Source organism: Periplaneta americana, chromosome 14, assembly GCF_040183065.1.
Source record: "Periplaneta americana isolate PAMFEO1 chromosome 14, P.americana_PAMFEO1_priV1, whole genome shotgun sequence".
Classification (NCBI taxonomy): domain Eukaryota; kingdom Metazoa; phylum Arthropoda; class Insecta; order Blattodea; family Blattidae; genus Periplaneta; species Periplaneta americana.
The window spans coordinates 62,003,478-62,029,050 of record NC_091130.1 but is presented as its reverse complement, the minus strand read 5'-3'; the positions used below and the strand labels follow the sequence as shown (position 1 = coordinate 62,029,050).

Genomic DNA, 25,573 nt, shown 5'->3' with positions numbered 1-25,573 from the left:
TGGGAATCCCAAAATGTTGGTGAAATGAGTGGCTTGCGATCTTCAAGTGTTCTTGAAAAATATTTCAATTGTTTCCTTATAATGTCTGGATAGTTCAGTTTAGTGGTACCAGTACTTACAGAAATATTAATGAAGGGGGAAAAATTAGAAAAAATACAGTTACTTACTTACTTAAAATGGCTTTTAAGGAACCCGCAGGTTCATTGCCGCCCTCACATAAGCCTGCCATCAGTCCCTATGTCCCTATCCTGTGCAAGATTAATCCAGTCTTTATCATCATATCCCACCTCCCTCAAATCCATTTTAATATCCTCCCATCTACGTCTCGGCCTACCCAAAGGTCTTTTTCCCTCCGGTCTCCCAACTAACACACTATATGCATTTCTGGATTCGCCCATACGTGCTACATGCCCTACGCTTCTCAAATGTCTGGATTTAATGCTCCTAATTATGTCAGGTGAAGAATACAATGCGTGCAGTTCTGCGTTGTGTCACTTTCTCCATTTTCCTGTAACTTCATCCCTCTTAGCCCCAAATATTTTCCTAAGAACCTTATTCTCAAACACCCTTAATCCCTGTTCCTCTCTCAAAGTGAGAGTGTATTTGAGAAATATGAGGATTTTGGTGGAATATGAAAATTTTATCAAAACATTATGCAATATGAAAATTTGTTGGTGTTAGTCGCATTCTATATATCATGAATCGAAGTTCTTGTTCCCATACTGCTAGCAGGAATGGTTTAGTACATGAAATTTGGTATTTTCCCTGTCACTACACTTAATACAAGTTTCATTTCCCAATTGCGAACTGTGTAAGTCAGTGATGTCCATAAAATTGTATTACTGAATTTTAATAAAAGTAAAATTATATTTGAAATATTTGAAATTTATTATTATCGTGGAGAATCAGTAATGAAAGGAAGCTTAATTTAATTTCAGTGAGCACTCATCTTTCACAAAAGGGACATTCCTAGTTTTATTTGTGACTAGTATTTTAAACTGCGTGAAGTAAATAAGAGTGAGTTATGATTTATGCATTAAGTGAGCATAATGTGATGTTTTAAGAATGCAGTATAGACGAATGTGATGTTTTAAGATTACAGTATGGACGAAGTAATCTGAACGTAGCTACCTTTCAACTTTTTCAGAATCTTGGTATGCTGAGAAACCGCACATTTGGTGGTGACAACTTGAGAACTCCAGGTCAAATGAGGAGGAGACTTAACAGAGTGTCGTCCCCAGTGGTAAAGTTGACTTATTTATTTAACTGAATAGATTTCACATTAAATCAGAGTTTAATATGTAATTTTACCAGCAAGGGAAATAGTTAATTTCTTTTCACCTCTTTGTGTAGCTACTTTTATGATGAATGGTTCTGAAAGTAATGAGTGTATTCTAACTATATTATGTCATTTGTCCAAAGGATTTGACTGTGTTTGTCATGACGTCATGAGACTGTAATATTCAAATGTCAGTGTTATGGGTTCAGTGGGAAGGAACTTGATCTAATTAGACCTTATTGATCGAAACAAACTCAGATTTCTTATGTTAATGGGAAGTATTGGGATATAATTAGTATTGATAGTGGAGTGCCTCAGGGATTTGTTTTGGGCCCTTTTAGATTAGATTAGATTAGATTAGATTTATTTATTTAACCTGGTAGAGATAAGGCCGTCAGGCCTTCTCTGCCCCTCTACCAGGGGATTACAACTATAACATGAACAATAAGATTACAATTAATATTAAATTTACAATTACAATTACAATAAAAATTAAAGTACGACAAGAATACCTGATTAATGAAAGCTAGACATTTTATCATAGAAGTTAAGAACAAAGAATATTTTTGTATTTACTAAATTACAAATTAAACCTACAATAACAAAATTCTATAGTGATGAAATTACCGGATATTGAGATATTTTGTGGTAGATTAAAAGAACTATTTACAAGAAACCATGTCTGAACGAGTCTCAATTACTGACCAAGTGCCTAGTAAGTTTGCGTTTGAATTGAATTTTATTTCGACAGTCCCTGATGCTAGCAGGTAACGAATTCCAGAGTCTTGGCAGGGCTATTGTGAAAGAGGATGAGTATGAGGAGGTGCGATGGGATGGTATTGTTAGTATTGTTTCATGGCGAGAGCGTGTGTTCAGATTGTGGTGGGAAGAAAGGTAAGTGAAGCGAGACGACAGGTACGAAGGAATAGAAGAGTTCAAGATTTCGAAGAGAAAGAGAAGTGAATGTAAATTTCTTTTCTTATCTAGTTTAAGCCAACCTATTGCTTCCAGGGATGGGGTAATATGATCATATTTACGAACATTGCTTACAAAACGTACACACAAATTATGAGCACGTTGAAGTTTCATTTTGTTGTCGCTGGAAAGGTCAGTCAGTAAAATGTCAGCATAGTCAAAATGGGGAAATACAAGGGTCTGCACAAGGGACTTTTTTAAGCAAGAGGGAAGATGAACATTTATCCTTTTTAGCACATGAATAATAGAATATACTTTTCTGCAGGTTTCTGTGATTTGCATGTCCCAGTTGAGATTATTATCCATGTGAATGCCAAGATTTTTTACCGAAGAACTGAAAGGGATATGCACTGTACTTACTTTAACGGGGGAAATGTCGAGGTGCTTTACAGCATCGGTTTGCCGTTTGTGTCCTAATATGATTGCTTGTGTCTTTCCAGGATTGATATTAAGATGGAATTTCTTTGTCCATGTCACAATCGAGTCAATGTCTTTGTTCAATTTATCTATAGCGTCATTTATTCGATCTAAGCGGGAAGAGATGTAGCATTGAAGGTCGTCAGCATACAAGTGATAGTTACAATGCCTTACATGAGATGTAATATCACTGACATATATCGTGAACAACAATGGTCCGAGTACCGAACCCTGTGGTATACCTGATGTTATGTTAAACCAGGAAGAGCTTCGATTCCCGGATACAACACATTGTTGTCTTTCCCGTAAGTAGGATTCGAACCAACTCACAGCAGTCTCTGACAAATGCAGATTTCTCAATTTATGGGTGAGCAGGTCGAAATTTACAGAGTTGAAAGCTTTGCTAAGGTCAAGAAGTGTTAGTATTGTTACTTTATTAGAGTCGATTGCTTCACGAATGTCTTCTGTCACTTTAAGTAGAGCAGTGCTTGTGTTGTGTCCAGCTCTGAAACCTGACTGATACTTGTCGAATAGTTTGTGTTCGTTCATGTAGTTAGTAATTTGTCTGTGTACGATTCTTTCCAGTGCTTTTGATATGGCTGGCAGGATACTGATTGGTCTATAGTCGTTCGGGTCGGTGGGAACTTTGACTTTTGGAAGAGGAAGAACGAAAGCTTGCTTCCATATTTTAGGGAAAGTTGAAGTGATTAAGGAACTATTGAATATGTGTGCAATTGTAGGTATTACTATGTCTTGTATTTTCTGTATGAGTAATATGCTAATGTTGTCTGGCCCTTGAGCTTTCGTCTTGATGCGTCGGATGGCTTTCATTACGTCAATAGGAGTGACGTCAGTAAAATAGAATTTGTCTCGAGTTGGGGGAGCTGAGTCAGGCAAAACTGTGTCTTGTTTCGTTGTGTTGTTTAAGGTCGGGTCCTTTACAAAGTGTTCGTTCAATCGGTCGGTTTCTGGTTATGATTAGAGGCGGATTTCTGTGATCTAAAAGAACAGGATATATGCATGCATTTATGACCTACAACATAAAAATATGACCAATAAAATTCGAAATATGACTTTATCAGTAATATATATATATATATATATATATATATATATATATATATATGTTAGATTTTTTAATTCTCGGCATTATATATTGATTAAAGTACAATGTCTAACCAGCTGGATATTATATTTAAGAAAATTACTTCAAATGTCCTTTGCCTTTAGAATAGGAATACAACACAACATTCACAGTTTTTTCAACAGGATTCTGCAAATTAGCCCAGATCCTGTAAAAGGGGGAAATTTTAATTATTCTACTTGCTTAAAACTCGTATGCAAACATTTAAGATTTAATTTATATTAAGCATACGAAAGTATTAAAAAAAATCACACCTCAGTCTGCATTACCAGCTGGATTGTTGCAATTGATGACAACATGCATTTTAAGGTTGTCAAATGAAAACCCCATCCTGTTGTCACTGAGTATTGTCTTATAGCGAGAGAAACTTCTTTCCACATCAGCTTTCATAGTAGTACATTTCTCAGAAAATATAAGTATTTTAGAGCTATCCTGAAAAACTTTCACAGTATTACATTTTACCACAACTCGTTATGCTTTGAATGAATGCATTAAGTATGAGATACGCGCAAAATATAACATTATGACGCGAATTTTTACTAAATATGCTATAAAACTTATAAATATGCAATACCTAAGTATGGATACAGTTATTCCCAAAATATAACGTTAATATGCAGTTTCGTACTAAATATGCTACAAAATTAAAAACGGTCCATATATGCATTTATATGCCTAATAAAAACCCTTCCAATTTCTTCAGAATGCTTGGAATCAAGTTTAAATCAATCTGAAAATCAAAACAATCCCATCCAGATCCAGATCCAAAATGGCTTTTAAGGAACCCGCAGGTTCATTGCCGCCCTCACATAAGCCCGCCTGCGCAAGATTAATCCACTCTCTATCATCATATCCCACCTCCCTCAAATCCATTTTAATATTATCATCCCATCTACGTCTCGGCCTCCCCAAAGGTCTTTTTCCCTCCGGTCTTCCAATTAACACTCTGTATGCATTTCTGGATTCGCCCATACGTGCTACATGCCCTGCCCATCTCAAACATCTGGATCTAATGTTCCTAATTATGTCAGGTGAAGAATACAATGCTTGTAGTTCTGTGTTATGTAACTTTCTCCATTCTCCTGCAACTTCATCTCTCTTAGCCCCAAATATTTTCCTAAGAATCATATTCTCAAACCCCTTAATCTCTCTTCCTCTCTCAAAGTGAGAGTCCAAGTTTCACAACCATACAGAGCAACCAGTAATTTAACTGTTTTATAAATTCTAACTTTCAGATTTTTTGACAGCAGACTAGATGACAAAAGCTTCTGAACCGAATAATAACAGGCATTTCCCATATTTATTCTGTGTTTAATTTCCTCCCGAGTGTCATTTATATTTGTTACTGTTGCTCCAAGATATTTGAATTTTTCCACCTCTTTTTCGGAATCCAAAACAATGCCATAGGAAAAAATATGACATGTCATAGAAATCCGCCCCTTAGTTATGATAAATGATTCACCCTATAATATTGGTTGTAAATCTATTGTTTGCTGATGATTCAACATTATTTGCTTTCAATGAAGCTGTTAACTGATCTGAGCCTAATGGTTTCAAGTTGAACAACAATGAAACTCAGCGAATGTTATTTACCTTAAGGAATGTTCCTCAGTATGAGATACAATTTAAAATGAAATAAGTAAAAAGAATTAAAGTTAAAATGAAATAGATAGGATATGAATGTAGGAGTAAGAGTAGTAAAAGTGTAGGAAGTAGACTAGTAGTATTGTGGTATTTGAAAGGAGAATTGAAAAAAAAAATTAGAAGAATAAGAAATCATATAGTAGAGAAACAGTTGACGAGGGGGGAGGGGGAATAAAGTAGTAAATAAATGATAAACAAAGAAAATAGGAAGTTGATGAAGAGGAGAAAATGATAAGGAAGAAAGAATGATAAAGAATAAGTGTAAGATGAGAAAGGGACGAATTAGTCACATAACATGAATAAATGTTAAAAGTAATGTAAAGAAAGAGAATGCTGCCCATATACAGGAATGTGAAGGACCAGTAAGACCAAGTGAGTTGTTGCCTGCCCTCCCTCCCTCCCCCACATTAAATTCTGGGCCTAGATACCAAATACAATAGCAGGCCCCCTTCCATGTTAAAAATGTCAAAATCGCTTATTTTTAGAACAAAAATAGCATAAACAGGTTTTAAATTATTCTAGCTGTAACCAGAAATAGTTTTCATTCACCTAATAGCTTGAGTTTTTTTCTTCCATGATTGCTCTTTTTCGTAGGCCTACTCCTATTCATGTTTCACAGAAATAATAACTATGCACTTAATCATATTATGTAGAATATAAACTGTAACATTTTTCACTATTTACACTTTAAACATAATAGACTGTGAAACAATATAGGCTAGTTATGAACGTAGGCAGAGAGAGAACCGTTTCCTTGGGGCAGCAAAGCAAAACCATAGAATTCCCATATAACAGGGTTATGGGGAACATCATTTACCTCCTCCCCCGTTATAGCTTGACCATAGTTCAGTACAGTATATCGGAATATAATAATTTAATGAAGATATTTTCGGAGGGGCATGTTTCTTACAGTGTTACATCCTTATCGGCACCGAATTGTATAGGGCTTGAACTGTAGATCTACTACAAATTTTATTATAATAGGGCATAATTTAAAACAATCTCTCTATTTTTCTCTCGTACAGAGACACATATACATCAATAAAACTATGTAACAGTGCTAACAGAAACTTTTTTATATCAAGCTTTTCAGAAGTTATCATAATTATGAAATGTAAATTCTAATTATTTTATTTAATCTCGTCTGTAAATTTACACCTTTCTGCATTGTTGTGCAGTATGTTATTCATATTTCTCCAAGTGGCGGCCTAAACACCTGCAGACTGCTAAGATATGAGTAATGGCTGTTACAAAAGAAACATTACAGTGCTTCCATTCCTCATGAGGTATAGAAACTCATATACATTCAAAAATTTAAAATAAATATAGTTCAGACGCATGATCTGAAGACATTAATTCGTCAATTTAAGCACAGAAACTTAATCATAAACAAAAACATAAAATATCTTTTGAATCCAGTATTTTCTAACGTTAAAAAGAACAGAGTTCAGACAAGTTTGGGGGGGGGGGCATATGCCCCCCCCCCCATAACTCCGCCTATGGTTATGAGTATTATTTACAATGACCTATATGTTATTATAGTAGCAGTGGTGGTGATGGTGATAATATACTTAATTCTCGGAAATTCGTTTATGCAATTGGGAAATTGGAAGGAAAATATTATCATCCCTGGCTCCGGCAAGCAGTGTGTGTGAAAGTGAGAGAAAGGGAAAAATCCTCGTCATCATCACTTACAGATCACAACTTGCATTGAATAATGTTCTGGAAATTACTCACGATTTCGTTCCCATACACTATCACATACCTACAGGATTTTGTTTGTAATGGGTTTATGCTTGGAAACAGGTTTTACTTAGTACAACACCATTCAAAAGTGACCTGTTGAACAGTGATTCAGTGTGTCAGCATTACAGTTGTAATTTAATGGCTTATCTTATAATAAGTGTTGGAACCATCAACTGATGGAAATATATCACGACATCTTTTATAAAATTATGCGTACTATCATAAATGAAGATTTGATGTTCTAATGTGCACTGAATTGCCGCGAACTAAAGTGAAGTGCACTGAATTCAGCTTTATACTGATGTTCTAATCTTGATGTCCGTTCAGCCTATGTTATCTGTTCATACTATGCAACACAAAACCTTTCCATACTCGATCTAGGGGAAATGTACACACTGTTTCTTTAGCAGTCGCATTTGGCATTATCTGATCGAAATCTGTTTCCTAGTGAACACACTGTAGGTATAAAGTGTTCTGTGTACTATTAATTCAGAAAATATTGCATTGATATCTTTCTTTTTGTTTACATATCTTATATTTAATTAGCTAAGTTGATCATTGTGTTTTATTGTATGATTTGAGAAGTAACAGTAATTTGTGATTGTTTATTTTAATTAGTAACAAAATATACTGGAAAGGGAGAGTGATAAAACAGGATAAGCGGAAAGAAAGATACAAATCGGAGCTTGATTGCTCTTAATTCAGGAATTTATTTCTTGTTTCATGGTGTGAAAATATAATATTTTTATGAACTATATAATTTTGTTCCAGCAACAGAAGTCGTCACAGCAACTGCCACAGTCACAACAACAACAACAACAACAGCAGTCACAACCAGTGTCAACACTGCCACAGCACCAGCAGGTGCAACAACAACAACAACAGCAGAAGCAGCAGCAACAACAACAGCAACCACAGAAGCAGCAGCAACAACAGCAACCACAGATGCAGCAGCAACAACAGCAACCACAGAAGCAGCAACAACAGCAACCACAGATGCAGCAGCAACAACAGCAACCACAGCTACCACAGAAGCAGCAGCAACAACAGCAACCACAGAAGCAGCAACAACAACAGCAACCACAGATGCAGCAGCAGCAGCAGCAACAACAACAGCTACCACAGAAGCAGCAGCAACAACAGCAACCACAGATGCAGCAGCAGCAGCAACAACAACAGCTACCACAGAAGCAGCAGCAACAACAGCAACCACAGATGCAGCAGCAGCAGCAACAACAACAGCTACCACAGAAGCAGCAGCAACAACAGCAACCACAGATGCAGCAGCAGCAACAACAGCTAGCACAGAAGCAGCAGCAACAGCAACCACAGAAGCAGCAGCAACAACAACAGCAGCTACCACAGAAGCAGCAGCAACAACAGCAACCACAGAAGCAGCAGCAACAGCAGCTATCACAGAAGCAGCAGCAGCAACAGCAACAACAGCAGCTACCACAGAAGCAGCACCAACAACAGCAACTGCAGAAGCAGCAACAACAGCAACAGCAGAAGCAGCAGCAACTGCAACAACAGAAGCAGCAACAACAGCAATCATCACGACAAATACAACCAGTAGTTAGAACTCCTTCCTCAAATCTGCTAACTGTGCAAAAGGTTGTAACTCCAACATTTACAAAAAATACTGCAACTCCTACAGCAAGTTCTCAATCTCCAGTTACTCGTACACCAATTGCAACACATGTTCCTCCATCACAACCAGCAGTTAAAGTAGGAGCACCACTTACCAAGGTTAATAATTATAATATGTTCGTAGTGTACCTTTTTCTTAACTTATCTCACACTTGGGGAGCCTTAATGTTTTTGTTATGACAGTCTATGCCTTTCATTTTAAACTATCTCATCTTTAAGTAATTTTTCAACTTTAAAATTCATAGTCAAGAGAATAGATTTATTCGAACATTAGTTTCAGGTGACGGTAATAATAATAATAATAATAATAATAATAATAATAATAATAATAATCGTGGTAATGATGATAATCATGGTGATGATGATGATGATGATGATAATAATAATCATGGTGATAATAATAATAATAATAATAATAATAATAACAATAATAATAATACTTTCCTTACCTCTGCAGTAGGAGGAGATTATGTGGTCGATAAAATCTGGTACTTGGTATATATAAAAGACTTGAGTTAGATCATAGAGGCGTTTTGCAAGTTATTCTTCATTAAAATTCTGTCTCTGCCTGGGATTAAACCAAAGCTCATCTAATTGTTATAGTTGTTAGCCTTACACTTTTTCAATACTTACTCATTAGAAAAGTTTTGGCGAAACAGAATTTTACCTCTGATAAGATAAATGTTATTTCACAACTATATCTAATGTTGTCAGTGCTTTTCTTTTAACCATAATGGAAATTATATATATATATATATATATATATATATATATATAGCTTCTGGTGAATCAGGAGGCTCAGGTTCAAATCCTAGCTGGGATAAGTTGAGGTTTTTTCCAGGAATTTCTCTCCACCCATTAGGAGCAAATCCTGGGTAACTTCCGGTGCTGGACCCTGGATTCATTTCATTGGCATTATCACATTCACCTCACTCAGTCACTAGATAACCATCACAGCTGATAAAATGTCGTAAAATAACCAATGAGAAATTATATAGCTTCTGTCTCTCTTATAGAGATGTGATGCGAGAGGAAGAGGGGGATACTTTTGAGCTGGAGATTTTTACTGATGCAAGTCTGGCTGTAAAGAATTTTCTCTGTGATAATGATTCATATCATTAACTCTTTTTTAATACACTATTTAGATCCTTTAAGCTTTGAATTCTCGTATATTATTATTATAAAAATAAAAATATATTAATAAATATTATAAAAAAATAATATATGTGATATGCGTAAATCACTTTGTGATTTAGGACGGCGCTTATTCCGTCGGATCCCGGCCAGCTGGTCACTCATAACGAGTGCACCTCAGCACATGTGTGGACTTCGGTCCTACGTTCATAGACATCTATGACGTAGTGCAGAGGGCGGCCACTAGAGGGAACCCAAGAGTTGGAGTTTAATCTGAGACGATTCTGTCCGACGCCAGGGTGGTATCCAGTGTGGCTTAGTGGATAAAGCATCAGCACTTAGAGCTGAAAACCCGGGTTCAAATCCCGGTGCCGGAGAGAATTTTTCTCCGTTCCATTACTGTTTCATCGTTTGAATTCTCTTCTTTCTATCGGAATTCCACTACTGTAATTTTTATTTTCGAAAGTGAATATAAGTTCAAATACTGCATGATTAACTGTGAAGCATTTATATCTCTTATCCAGATATTTTAGTTAGCTGGAAAACTTAAAGAATTCAGTATTTTTTTTCATCCAAAGTTTTCGGAATGAATTCTTCCTAATTTCCTCTCCAGTTTCCAGTTTTTTCTCCTCTCACAGTAAACATTTTTCGTATATTAGTATTTTTTTCTTGAATTTAAAAAGATTTTTGTATAGTAGAACCCTGATTACCTGTTGTAAAAAAGTGAATAAGATGAACAGTTAATTGATAAATATTTATAATCTATTTACTTTGTTCAACATACTTGAAGGATTTGGTGAAGAACTGTTTTCAGAACATGTGAGCGGTGAAGTGGGAGGAAGAGGAATAAAATGCATAAGATTTGCTGATGATATGGCGTTGTTAGCAGAAGAGGTGACATACTAAGGGATATGCTACTGGAGCTAAATGACAGCTGTGAGCAGTTTGGGATGAAGATAAATGCAAACAAGACGAAAACCCTGGTTGTCGGAAGAAAAATGAAGAAGGTAACTTGCGAATACTTAATGAGGCAGTAGAGCAAGTGAACAGCTTCAAATTCTTGGGATGTACTATAAGCAGTAATATGAGCTGCAGCAGGAAGTGAAAAGGAGAATAGCAATGGCAAAGGAAGCTTTTAGTAGAAAAAGGATCATCTTCTGCGGACCTCTGGAAAAAGAACTAAGGAAGAGACTAGTGAAGTGCTTTGTGTGGAGTGTGGCATTGTATGGGGCAGAAACATGAACATTACGACAGAGTGAATTTTCATAGTCATCCTATTTGTAACAAATTTTAACTTCTGTTTGATATTGTATAATAAAAAAAGAAAACTTGTGTCATTACTAGAGGGCGGATGTTGATGACCTAAAAATCTACTTAAAGTGGTCATTAAAATGACCTTAAATTAACGGAAAAATGACATAAAATTAAAAGAAAATGACATTTAAATATTATTCACTGTACTTGCACCACACCTTCTTAAAAATTAGTCATCTTGTTTCAATGACTGCCCTGCAAATCTCGGAGAGAGAAGGCAACTTCCTGGAATTTGGCTAAGATAAGGGAAAAGAACATGCAAACAATATGAAGGTTTTAAGGGAAAACTATACATTTTAATGAGGGTTTACAATGTGTTTCAAACAGGGGTGGTCCATGTCAGTGCCTTCATTCTCCATTTCCTCCTCCTGCGCTTCACTTTTGTTACCAGATCTTCCAGATGAGGGAGTGTGAATGACAAAACAAATTGTGGGAGCAGTGTGCATGCTTGCAATCCCTGTGTTAAAAATACTGTCTACTACAGTAGACATCCCCTCCGAACCACGTCCTGTCCAGGACACAGTGAAAGTTTCCCCCCTTCCAAACATAAATTCTAAAGACACCCTCGTACTGACAAAAGAACAGTAGCGATCAAAGTCCTCACTTAAACTAAGCTGCTATCAAGCATTTTATATTACTTCCGTTGTGTGAAGTGAAACCTTCAGTGGAATGAGGGATGGACTTTAGAGTCTGTTCCAAACTATAAAACTCAAATTTCGCTGTTATTCACTTATTCAGTATTTGGTTAGAAAATGATTTAACAGACCTATTGGTAAAGAAGAAAGTAAAATGCATTCCAAATTATCTAAAAGTTCTTCAAAGTATTAAAAATGACCAAAAAATGCCGAAAAAATATATAAAAATGACCTATTAAATCAAAAACGTCAAAAAATGCAATGTAAGGAATTACTTTTTTACGTTGATATTAACAGAGAAAGGATTTCTATATTAATAGGCATCATCCTAATGTAAAAATAAGATGACTTTTCATCAACATCCGCCCCCTAGTCGTTACACTTAGGCCTATATAATAAACATATATAGTCAACAGTTATTTGTATATGATAGGTAAACGATTATTGTTGATAAAAAAATACTCAAATCTAAATATGTAATTTTTTTTTAATTTAAAGGGGGGAGGGTTCAAACTCAGTAACCCCCCTTGCATACGCTCCTGACTGAGATTTATACACGAAAATGTAAACTTATGTAAAAAAATTGCATAATCCATATGTAATTTAATCAGATTATGAACAGTAATAAGGGTTCTATATATTTAATGTTTTGTTTTAGTCACTATGATTTAACAGACATACTTACAGTAATTGTATAAGTGATTTCATGACTGAAGTTTAGTATTTTGTTTTACAGACCCCACTTGGAAGACCTTCCTCATCTATAGGAAGTGCAGCCATTGCTACTGGTACTACTAGTACCATCAGCACTGTTAACAGCACAGTTGTAAATACAACTAACTCTTCGAGAATTGCTGCAGCATCTCAACTGAACAGCAGGCAGTTATCAAAACAGCCTACAACATATCCACCAAACAAATCTAGTTCTGACCTTAAAGTTATCGACTTGACAGATGAGGAGGACAGAGCTAAAGCTAGTAAGTATGATCATTGTGTGTACTGAGTGAGCAGATCATCTTCGAAACATGAGCACAGCATGGAATTCAAGGGCCGCAGGGCTTATGCTCCCTGCTGGCTGGCCGACAACAAGATTTCACAGTTAAACTCATGGCACTTGAGGGGCTGTCTAACAAAATACTATTAATTTTTATTTTTTAAAAGCAATGTACTCACCCATGTCATTCAAAGAGATGCAGGAACTGTTTACCTTCATTTTCCACACATTTCTTGAGTATTGACATTACTTATTTACTTACAAATGGCTTTTAAGGAACCCTCAGGTTCATTGCCACCCTCACATAAGCCTGCCATCGGTCCCTATCCTGTGCAAGATTAATCCACTCTCTATCATCATATCCCACCTCCTTCAAATCCATTTTAATATTACCCTCCCATTTACGTCTCGGCCTCCCCAAAGGTCTTTTCCCTCCGGTCTCCCAACTGACACTCTATATGCATTTCTGGATTTGCCCATATATGCTTCATGGCCTGCCCATCTCAAACGTCTGAATTTAATGTTCCTAATTATGTCAGGTGAAGAATACAATGCATGCAATTCTGCAATGTGTAACTTTCTCCATTCTCCTGTAACTTCATCCCTCTTAGCCCCAAATATTTTCCTAAGAACCTTATTCTCAAACACCCTTAATCTGTGTTCCTCTCTCAAAGTGAGAGTCCAAGTTTCACAACCATACAGGACAACCGGTAATATAACTGTTTTATAAATTCTAACTTTCAGATTTTTTTGACAGCAGACTAGATGGCAAAAGCTTCCCAACCGAATAATAACAGGCATTTTCCATATTTATTCTGCATTTAATTTTCTCCCGAGTGTCATTTATATTTGTTACTGTTGCTCCAAGATATTTGAATTTTTCCACCTCTTCGAAGGATGGATTCGTAACAAGCTGTTTTTTACGGTGATGGGTTGTTAGCCCTTCGCCCAACCCCCAAGCTGGAGGACCACCCTTATCGGCTGTCCATGACTGCTTATTCAATTTATTCCCAGCTACCCTCCATATCTGGAGTCTGTCTCCTCTATCTGCAACCCGAGGACGCGCCATGACATTACGTGGAACAAAGCTTCGTCCAAAAACAAAATCAGATTAGCATCAATTTTTTTGTCATGCACTTTACTCTAAATCCATTCACAAAATCTACTCCTAAGTACTGGATCACCTGGTTTAAGTTCTTGCATCACAGTAATTTTATACGGTTTTACCTTAAGTACCATAATTAATATTGTACATTTTCAGTTGTAGGACTTAAGCGCCCAATTATGCCAACACCAGCCACTGTTACAACCGATCTAGTGTCTTCAAGCAGTGTTACAACACCACTTCCTATCAGTAGTAGTAGTGGCATCCAGACAGGCAGTATCAGGGTTGTACAGCCACATCAACTCACAGGCTCAACTACTACAATTATTGGTTCTGTAAGTATAGCTTGCAGTGCAGACGGATTTAAGTAGAATGCAGAGTAATAATATTTCACTCATTGAAATAAACTGAACCATTCATCACCATCAACGTCATTTTCGTGATTATATGACTGCATAACAAATTTTAACTTCTTTTTTTGCGCTGGGCATTTGATACATGTTTTCTATATAATTTGAGCCTCCTGATTACGAATATGAGAACAAAAAACAGTTGCTGGTTACGGTTTTTGAGAAACTTTCGAATTTATATCTATTCAAAATATGCTTTGGTCAGAGCATGGTGCCGACCACACTACCTCATTCTAGTGCCGAGGTCATGGAAAGCATGGGGCTCTACCTCCATGCCCCCCCAAGTGCCTTCATGGCATGTGATGGGGATACCTTTACCTTTACCAAAATATGCTTTATATAATGACAATAAGGTTAATATATTCACTGTTCAGAAGATTACAGCTTTCTTTTTCTGCATTTTCTTTTATACTGGGCATCAGGTAAATCACGAGATAAAGTTCAACAATAGTCTGCTAGCATATTGGTACTCCACTGTCCTTGGTATCTTTTTTCCATAGTTGAAATTTCTTGATGAAAGCATTCACCATGCTCATCATTGAAATTGTTCACAATTCTCGGGGAAAAAGTCAAGATGGAAGTGAATTTTCAGGCACATGTTACAAACCATAGTTTCATATGCCAACAGTAAATTTTGCACTAGTTCTTCATAGTTCTCACTTCTACGGTTACCGAGAAAATTTAATACAACCTCCTTGAATGCAATTCAGGCGGCTTTCTCTTTTCCTTCCAACAAAGATTCGAAGTGATTGGCCTTCATTATTCCTCTAATTTGTGGTCCATCGAAAACTCCCTCTTTTATTTTCTGAGTCGCTAATAGCAGGACATTTTTCATATATTTCAAAAAAGAAAAATGCTAATACAGTGTAGATACTGTATATAAGTCAAAATTAGTATACCCGCCTAATATGTGGTCCCGGTTAATACGCGGTTTACATGCGGTCCCTGAACAGCGTCTTCTCGGTGTTCTACTGTATTTCATATCGAATATGTCTGTAATGTATAATTTCAGAAATCATATTAGCCTGTGCATTTATTTACTATATGAATTACAGCAAATTGGGCAACACCGCATATATTTGTCTCTCTCTGCTCCCTTTCTCTTTCGCTTTCTTAACAACTATTGTTAGAGATTCAAGCCAGAGTTTTACTTCAATTATTTGTCATACAATAAACATTTTCATCCAAGTAACAAAGACGTATATAAATTTTAATTTCCTAAATTGCTGCATATTATTGTAGTAATTGTAACATATTTACTGTTCAGTCTGCACCAACACTTGCAACTTCGCGGGTAGCATACTTCGTCCCAACAACTGGAGGGCCTGTTCAGCAACGTCAGGTTGTAATTGCAAGTTCTGCATCACAGGTAAATTTAACATCATCTACAAAATAATGTTTTCTGCATCTCTATTATGGTCCCAGAGAAAGATGCAACTTCTGACATCTTTAGTAAAGGACGAGGAATTAAGACCCAGAGCATGACATTGCAACTAAACAGCATTCCCTCTTCCCTCCCCCAATGGCAGTCAGTCTGTTGGAGGGAAAGTGAGTGGATGGCAAGCATGGAATAAAAGTTAGGAAATATAGCTATGTGACAATGTCGTGTCCACTTCGTGTGTGGTGCCAGGAAGGTGAGTGACATATTCTGTTCTCATTGGCTGAGGAATTCAGGGAGCAGATGGGAGTTAAAAATTATACAGTATGAAGCTGTCAAAAGTTGCTTCTTTCCTTGCGACCGCAATAGTATATTTCAATGTCTTTAACTTCATATAAGAACGAAACCAAACAAAATTAATATTAAATATTACAACCAGAGCGTTTTTACATGTTTCGAATTGTAATATTATGAAGTACATTGTGCTTAAATTTAATGACAATTTTTTACTTGTAAATAATTTGCAAGATAAGGAAGAACATGTGTCTGATATATTATATCCTTATTCAAGGTGGGTTTTCAGGCTCGTCCACGTGTTATGAGTGTTTCCAGTCGGCAGAATCAAATTCCTACACTAGTGTTCAAAAATGGAACTGTTGTGTCTATTCAACAACCATCAGGTTAGTCCCTTGAAATATGGGTAATTTTGAGCACTAATGAATCCAATGAAGACTAACAGTACAGTTATTAATTGTAAAGGAGTTTGAAGTGACTTAAAGTTTATCATCTCTCATGCTACAAGTTATAAAATAATGAGTGACTGCTTCAACAGAAACAAGTTTAGCTTCTCTTTATTTCATGGACATCATCAGAAATACATGGACAGTCAACACAAATTGAAGTGTATTGAATGTGTAGACTGCAACCTTTTACATCCGGAGTGTGGACAAAATATATGTTATGTCCATCATATACATGCTAAACTTTCTCACACGTTAGAGTTCAGACAATAAGAGCTTATAAAAGACAGTGCTGTAATTACAACATAAGTTCTTACACAATTATTATAAGCAGTGAGGGAAGTGAGACGGTTTGTGCTCGCCACTGGTTTCTATGGCAAGAAAACATACCGTTAGTGAAAAATGACATACCATCACTGAAAAAATGTGATTCGTAAAAATTTGTTTATACACTTCTTCACGGCAAAGAGTACTATGTGTTTGCTTCGTAAATCTAAATCATAGCCTTCTGGAACTGAATTCAACGTGTATTTAGACCAGTGAGCTCTATACTGAACAGGAGCCACCATCGCAGTGCTCTTTCCTGTCTGAAAGCATGACTGTAGACGCCATGTTGGAGAGGGTATTGCTCAGTCTTTCGTGAGGTTCATGTTGCACATGCACAATAAGCAATAAAAATACTGTTATTGTGTACAATAGAATTCACTGCAAGAGAGACAAGGACAACACTATGTTAGAAAGAGATAGCAATAATGCAGCATTCGCGTCACGCTTTTAAAGCATTGAGTAGTGTCTCTGTTTAGTATAGAGCTCACTGATTTAGACACGTTTATTTGATATGTCAACCCCTGGAATACTTACAATGATAGTATTTCAAGTATAAAAGGCTGTGGTGTGTAGCTTGTAGTGGCCATTGTTGCCAATTTAGTGATTGTCATTTTTGTTGTTGTTCCATTTTTTATTAATAATTAAGCAAGGCACTTTGAAGCTTTAACATTATTTTAAATAAGACTCAATGGACATTGCAAAATAATCTAGTAAAGAACTGAAATTATTTTATTAAGAAATTTAGTGTGTTGCGTAAAAGATTTGCATTACTGATTGCATGAAACAATTTATTGTATACATCATGTATGTGTATGTTGTAAGGGAGAGGGTATGCCTTTTTTAAATCGAGGTATGCCAGGCGAAAATCTTGGGGTAGCATACCGCCTCTGGTTTTTTCCCCACTTCCCTCACTGATTATAAGTAACTCTCTTCAAAAATCATTTCAGTAAATAAGAACTATAAAAGTCAATTGAAATCTAGAAATGCGATTTTAATAAAAAAATTTCTCAGTAGATTGCTCCTTCACTGTATTTTTTTATTTACCGTAATTTTTCAACTTTTTTAGGCTGTTTGCAAGTTATTTGTGAACTGAGAAATAAAATGGCGTTTACTGTGCGACCAAGCATTCAGCTATTTTGGCAAAATACTGAACTAAGTGTCTTATATCATTCTTGACAATCACAGAACACATGTAACATCAGTCCTGCCAAACTATGAGAGATGAAATTTGCGGGAGATGGGAATTTAGTAGGGATATCTATTTTAATGATGATAATGATACTCATCATATCATCACCTTTCTAACAGGTAATAGTCCTAAAAAAACTGTTTCTACAAAATTTTCTTTCCATCTCTTCACAGGGCATCCTAGTGATCTTTCTCCTACTGGTATGTAATTCAAGTCTGCTCTGGGAATCCTTGTTCTAGACATATGCTTGACATGACATTGCCAGTTATCCTAGTATCGGTGTATATACTGCAGTACTGATTCCATTCTGAGTTCTTGTACTATCCATCCGAGTGGTTATGTCACAGGATCATGAAAACAGGGGAAACCACGTGACAGTTACTTATTTAACAGGGCCCTTTCTTTTAAGTTATTTTAAACTGTTGTATAATATTATGTAAAGTTCAAATTCCGAACAACAAATGTTTCCAGTAAATAGCTAAGACAGTCCAGCAGAATAGATGTAGGGAAATTGGGATGCGACATAACCACTTGGATGGATAGTAGGATGGATTCTTAATTTCTTTTGTGATCCCAGCTGTTCGGCACATGAACTTCATTTCACTAGCAGCAAATGATGATGATGATGATGATGATGATGACAGCAGGACGAATAGAAGAAATAGTGTATGCACTCTGTGAGTTTACACGGATCCGTCGCGACGCGGTGCTGTTACTGCTAAGCGCGGACTTGGAAGGAATTCACAGTACTTGTTATGCTGAATGTAGTCCTTTTTAAAAGCAAATTTCTTCCATCTAATCCGGCTATTCGTAACGTAAGAAATACTTTTATAGTCTCTTATTCATAATTAATAGTCTTCTATCAGATATTACTATTATGAACGTTTGTAACAGAAAATACAATGGGATCTGAAACATTGTGAAAGCAATTATACGTTCACTATTTACCGGTAATAATCTTTTCGTAACAAGTTGCGAATTCAGGGACAGAAAAACCTACGAAATGCTAGTAAATAAAGAGTTGAATGATATTTTACGTGCCTATAAATGAATTAAATTACTCACCATGATTAGTTGCCTGCTACCTTTGAGAGTTTGCGAGATGACTTGACGGATTTACGAGCTTGTAAAAGTCTTCGGATTTACTTTGTCCTGAAGAAGAATCGGCACTTTAAATAGTGGTAGACTAATTTCGGAATAATATCGATGATGTGTTCTCTGCAACAACCTGCTCCCGAAGACTGGATCGAAAGAGCGGCAAGATAGATCTCATCCCACATTGCACTTGCTGAGCTAATCTTTTCTTTAATTTTCAATTCTGTTTGAATAAGTACGTCATATACAGCTTGGGAGGGATGGTTTAAAAAACTGAAGTTCCTACCTAATCGGTAGTCTTTGATTTGGGTGAGAGCTGCACAATGTTTAGACCTATTACATTCCTGTCGAAAGGCACAGATACACGCAATAAACTTAGAGGAATAATTTACTACATAACCGGCCACATAATACATTAAACATGTCAATCAACGCAGCAGAGTGGTATTCACCAACTCGGGCACAGCACTTTCCCAGTATTGACCATGTATTTTTTCATGAATAACATTTTTTTTCCTTTTATACAGGTTTCTACAGGCTTCCTAAGTCCTAACTGTCTTGTTGAGTAATTCCACATTTCGCACTAATTTCGCATTTGGTTCACAAACGATGTGAGTAGTTCGTCACTTTTCGATTCAGAGTTTCCAGCAATGTTAAGAAGGATCTGCTTCGTAGTAAATGCATATGGAGGAAATCTATCATCGAAGGATGGTCATCTGAACTGAGTGAAGACAAAATTCCGAAGTGATGTTCCAAGGGGTCTTGGGCGAGTTTCCCTGTTAGGATATATTTGTATCCTTTGCTCCGGAGCCATTCGCTCATTTCTAAGGTACTCTGCAAGGTTACTACTAAACATTGTTATAGCAGACGCAAATGTGTTGGTTGTAGTTGTGAGACAGTGAAGAAAATCAGTAAGGAATTAGTGATCAGAAGAGTCTTTATAAAGAGCCTTAGCAGAAATGTGTGTATTTAATGTGGCGGCAATACAGTTTAAATGCCTTGTAAATTCTTCAGTGCCCTCACTGCCTTCGAAACCCGATGACCCTAATTCTCGATAAAATTTGAGGCCTTTGGCGACACTGTTGCTAAAGAGTTGGAACGCGAGTCTGGTGGCATCCATTCTCTTAAAGGACAAGAGATCTAAATGAGCTGTTGTCAAACTTGGGACAAATCCTACACATTCGCACATCCAGATAAGTCTTCCTTAAAAAGTCTCCTATAAAAACTAAAATTGATATTTTTCTCCTTGCGAGAGAGTTTGATTTTATCATGGAAATAATTTCTTATGCATTTCAGTATGTGCACATGTGAGAATGCCCGTATCTTTCTTTTTGTCGTCGAACGGATTAGGAATATAGTATTATGCTGGAAATTTGTTCCATTGATTTCTAAGACTTCCAGGCCTTTCTATTTGCTTGGCTGCCATCACAAGTGAAACTGATTACTCTCGTCCCAACTGCTTCTAATTGTAGTATAACTTGTATAAGAATTTTAGCGAGAATGTCACCTGGAGTAGCGTTTCTGCTAGCGTAAATAGCAATTGGTTGAATCCAATCTTGCATAAATACTAATGCATGATTTGCTAATTGTTTCTTTTGGACATCAGACGTGAGATGTCCGAAATCAACAAATACGTCCACTTTAAGGGAATAATTATTAAATTGAATTTCTTCTCTGAATTTGACCACATCGAATATTACCACTTTATTTTCATATATTTCATTTCGGTAAATCAGGGAAAATGTGAGGTACAACTCTTGGTTGTAATTTTCAACACACCCGCAGTATTGCTGTCTTATGACGTTTTATATTAAAACAGTCCGATCGGTTATTTACTGAAAGCTGCCTATCTTTCCGCGGAATCACTCTGGCCCACTTTCCAAACTCATCTTTTTCTTTGGGAGATGAAAAGAAATGTCTTGTTACACTATTTCTACTGTATTCCGATCTACATCCCGGAACAAAACAGTACGGCATTTTTCTAATTATTTTGTAGACCACTACACAAGATTCTTTTGTCACTGGTTAATTCAAAGCACAACAAATTGAAGACATCTACATAGCTCTCAGCAACAAAGCATATTAACAACCCCTAGCAACTTTCATCATTAAACGCGCGAGAAATATATTTTCGAGGTATCTGACTTCAGACAACAGATGGCTCCTAGCGATCGAAGCGCCACTAGTTGTCAGGTCCACCACCGACAATGGGAAAACATAGAAGTGCGTACACTCTTTCTTCTATTCGTCCTGATGATAGTAGTAATATTAATAATAAAATAACACAGTAATGGTAACAATAAATAGTAACAATAATGGAACAAAAACATACCATCAAACAGAAAGTTATGCGATCACCTCTAAATTCTAGAAATTATTATGTTAGTGTTGGAGAACGGAAGTAATGAGCTATTTGCAAGTGAATTGCACATTATGCATGAAAGTTGGTAGATCTGTAATTTAACCACGAATTGATGATAACAAACCCACAGCAGCGACCTATTTTCTTTCCTATTTTCTGTCTTCCTCTTAGTCTCCACATATGATTCACTTATTTTAATGTCGTCTATCATTTGATATCTTCTTCTGTCCCGAACTTTTCTCCCGTTCACCATTCCTTCTAGTGCATCCTTCAATAGGCAGTTTCTCCTCAGCCAGTGACCTAACAAATTCCTTTTCTCTTTCTAGTCAGTTTCAGCATCATTCTTTCTTCACCCACTCTTTCCAAAACAGCTTCCTTTCTTATTCTGTCTGCCCATTTCACATGCTCCATTCTTCTCCATATCCACATTTCATATGCTTCTATTCACTTCTCTTCACTTCGTCGTAATGTTCATGTTTCTGCTCCATACAATGCCACATTCCACACAAAGCACTTCATTAGTCTCTTCCTTAGTTCTTTTTCCAGAGGTCTGCAGAAGATGCTCCATTTTCTATTAAATGAAACAATATATAAAAGTCTGCATATATCTTCATGGCTATTATTTAGTCTATTAAAAATGTTGATGCAAAATTAACAACATTAAAATAAATTAAATACAAATTTGAAAAACACTTAAAAAAATTTACTAACTCTTAACTGCACTTATTGTGAATTTAAATTCATGGTGTTTTTTAAAATAAATGTCAGTCAACTTGCTGTACATTTGTAGGCAAGTTTACTCTTTCTCAAATCTGCTTATGCCCACATTTTGCGAATATCATCATCATCATCATCATCATCATCATCATCATCATCGTCGTCGTCGTCGTCGTCGTCATCGTGATCATCATTGTCATCATTGATTTGCATGAACACTTATTCTCTTTACATTTACCACGTCAGCAATTATCTGTATAATGTAACATTGCACATGAAAAAATTCACAAAAGGAGCCTATTTATTTTCCTTATCTTAATGCACTGCTTTAAAAACACTTTGGAGTTCAGTATTTAACGAATGAAATATTCACAAATATTGTCACAGTGTTTTAGAGGAATTTCATATTGTTATTTTGAATTCATGAGGAATTTATTAAATCAAATTCTTTGAAGATAGAGTAATATAATTTCTTTTTAAAGGAACTTCATCTGTTAATACTGCTGCCATTTTGCGGCCTGCTCCTCCAGTACAGGCTGGTCAACTCAAGCAAGTAATAAGTCCCAAAAGTTCCGGACAGCCTATCAGAGTATCACCTAGTCTTTCTACAACTGTGGGTCGTATGACTACTCCTACAATAGCCAATGTCAATCCAGTTCAGGGAAATCAAGTAAGAATGAAAAATTGCGTGTATCGGTACTGTAATATTATTTTTATCAAGTAGAAGTTGAGGTAGACTTGGTTGGAAGAATGAAATAAATTTGAAGTTTATGAATATAACAAGCCATGATTGTTAATGAATGCTGAATCTTTTATACTACAAACAAATGACAGGGGATTCATCTAATCCCAATAATAGCGTGAAACGTTTATGCTGTTCGAGATTGCTATTGTGAGCATGATTGGGATTGAAAGGATGTTTGAGATTTGAAATAAAATTAGGTTATTTCTTTTCATTTGTATCTTTATACTCTCCGCATTTCATTTTAAAAAGGTGGAGCCTTTTTGTTAATTATTGCATAATTGCTTTCTCATTATATAAGGCCCAATCTGGAGATAACAGTGCAATATTTTGATAGTCAAAACGATCACACATCAATAAGATGCCAAATGAATTGTTCGAAATTGTAATGAATAATAATAATAATAATAATATCTATGTTATTACAGAATTGGATTCATTTGGAAATTAATACCACAGTTAAGTACCGGTATTAAATAATTATTAGATTATGTTAAATTGACTATTTCTGTCTTTATACTCCCCTCATTTATTAATAATCCCCATTTGTCTACGAATAATAATGAATTTATTATGATGTCACATTCCATTGTTTCCCCTTTGTGTTTTATCATGGCTGATTGGATTCAAAACTACATAGTTTTAAGCACATCATAATATCAGTTATCCAAGGTCTACCAATATAATAATGATGTCACTGTAGTAACAGAAAGTGTGACCAGATTTCCCAAATGTTGAGTGCATAAACGTTTTATGTTAAAAGTACAAGTGTAAAAAAGTAATTGTTTATTCTCAATTTTCCAATACATACTCCTATCAACAGTTTCTTATGAAATAAATATTTTATTTATTTATTCACTTATTTATTTACATACTGTATTTGCTTACTTATTTATATACTTATTTACTTACCTATTTATTTATTTTAAATCGTTATTACTATTTTTAAGTGTCATTACTAGAAGATCACTTATCTAGAAAGATGTACATTAAAGCATTTTCTTTTTCAGCAACATCCAGCACCACTTCCAAACCCTCCAGTGTATGAACCCACTAACATTAACTGGAAATGTCTACCACCCAAACCAGAACTCAAAATATCTAAATCTACCAACAAACAACAAAAGGGTAAGTTCATTTTTCATCTATAAACAATTTCAGCTGAAAAATGTGTGTGTTTAGAAGTTTCTTGCACGCTCTCTGTTTTAACCTGAGTTGTAGATGTTCACAGGTGCTGCCTCAGTAATGTTTTCTGCAACGTGGTAGTGTCCTGCCCCTGACTTGGACGATAGATGTTGCAGAAGTGCTGCTGAGAGAAAGTCTTTAGAACTAAAGTATAATGGGAGGCTGGACAGAGCTTCATAATGTGGACTACACCAGCATTGTAATGAATATGACTAAAATTGTACATAAAAGAGACAGCCAACTACATCACATTACAGAAACCTGATACACCATACTACAGATATAAACCGACAGCAGTCCTTCAGAACAACCATTTAAGAATGTACTTAGATAGAGAAATAAGAACTGATAGCAAAATTATCCAAGTATTTTGTTGTTCAGTGAAGTAAACAAAGAGGTTTACATCATAGGCATTACATTATTGATAAACAGCAACCTTCAGCCCTTTAACAGAAATAAACAACAAATACGAGGCGCATCCAGAAAGTAAGTTTCCCGATTTTTCCCCCTTTAAAGTAAATGTAATTATTCGTGTCAATTGCACATGCATAACAGATCTATGACGTATCAATCAGGTCCCGCCTGGTGCCAGTAGTGTGGCAGCAGTGGTCCGAAATGGAAGCTCTTATTCCTTCTCCTGCCACCTGCGAGGTTCGGTCGGTGATAAAGTTCTTTAATGCACAAAGCATTGTGGCAATTGAAATTCATCGGCAGCTCTGTCAGGTCTATGGGCCGAACATCATTAGTAAGCAGATGGTGCGTCACTGGTGTAGGCAGTTTTCCGAAGGTCGTCAAAGTGTCCATGATGAAGAGCGCAATATTCGACCGTCCCTCATCAATGATGATCGTGTTGAGCTGGTGCGGCAGTGCATCATGGAGAACCGTCGCTTCACGATTACGGATCTGAGCAGCCATTTTCCGCAGATATCGCGATCCTTGTTGCATGAGATTGTCACTAAGCACCTGCTGTTCAAAAAAGTGTGTTCCAGGTGGGTGCCGAAAAACCTGACACCAGTACACAAAATGCAACGTTTAGGAGCAGCACTGACATTTCTGCAACGGTATCACGATGACGGCGACGAGTTCCTCGACAGGATCGTCATGGTTGATGATACTTGGATTTCGCACTTCATCCCGGAAACCAAGCAGCAGTCAATGCATTGGCGGCATAGTGGATCTCCGGTCAGGACGAAATTCAAACAGACGCTGTCGGTACGGAAAGTGATGTGCACGGTGTCCTGGGACAGGAAGGGCATTCTGCTCATTGACTTCCTTCCAAGAGGTGAAACAATGAACGCTGACCATTACTGTGAAACACTGCGAAAATTTCGAGGTGCCATTCAAAACAAGAGACGTGGAATGCTTACTGCAGGAGTTGTGCTCCTCCATGA

The 25,573-nt window shown here is 36.4% G+C and overlaps 1 protein-coding gene across 10 annotated transcripts in view; it reads left to right on the top strand.

Moving 5' to 3' along the window:
• Positions 1 to 25,573, top strand: part of LOC138713364 (trichohyalin-like) — a 112,564-nt gene that overhangs the window by 74,837 nt on the left and 12,154 nt on the right. For 7 of the 10 annotated variants that reach the window (XM_069845407.1, XM_069845403.1, XM_069845406.1 and 4 more), the window contains 9 exons: positions 1,148 to 1,243; positions 7,977 to 8,954; positions 12,675 to 12,915; positions 14,194 to 14,372; positions 15,715 to 15,816; positions 16,397 to 16,505; positions 18,255 to 18,281; positions 22,738 to 22,925; positions 24,008 to 24,125. In XM_069845407.1, the coding sequence (XP_069701508.1) occupies positions 1,148 to 1,243; positions 7,977 to 8,954; positions 12,675 to 12,915; positions 14,194 to 14,372; positions 15,715 to 15,816; positions 16,397 to 16,505; positions 18,255 to 18,281; positions 22,738 to 22,925; positions 24,008 to 24,125 (2,038 nt within the window). The remainder of the gene's footprint in view (positions 1 to 1,147; positions 1,244 to 7,976; positions 8,955 to 12,674; positions 12,916 to 14,193; positions 14,373 to 15,714; positions 15,817 to 16,396; positions 16,506 to 18,254; positions 18,282 to 22,737; positions 22,926 to 24,007; positions 24,126 to 25,573) is intronic. The other 3 variants (XM_069845399.1, XM_069845402.1, XM_069845401.1) reach the window with 3 other exon arrangements.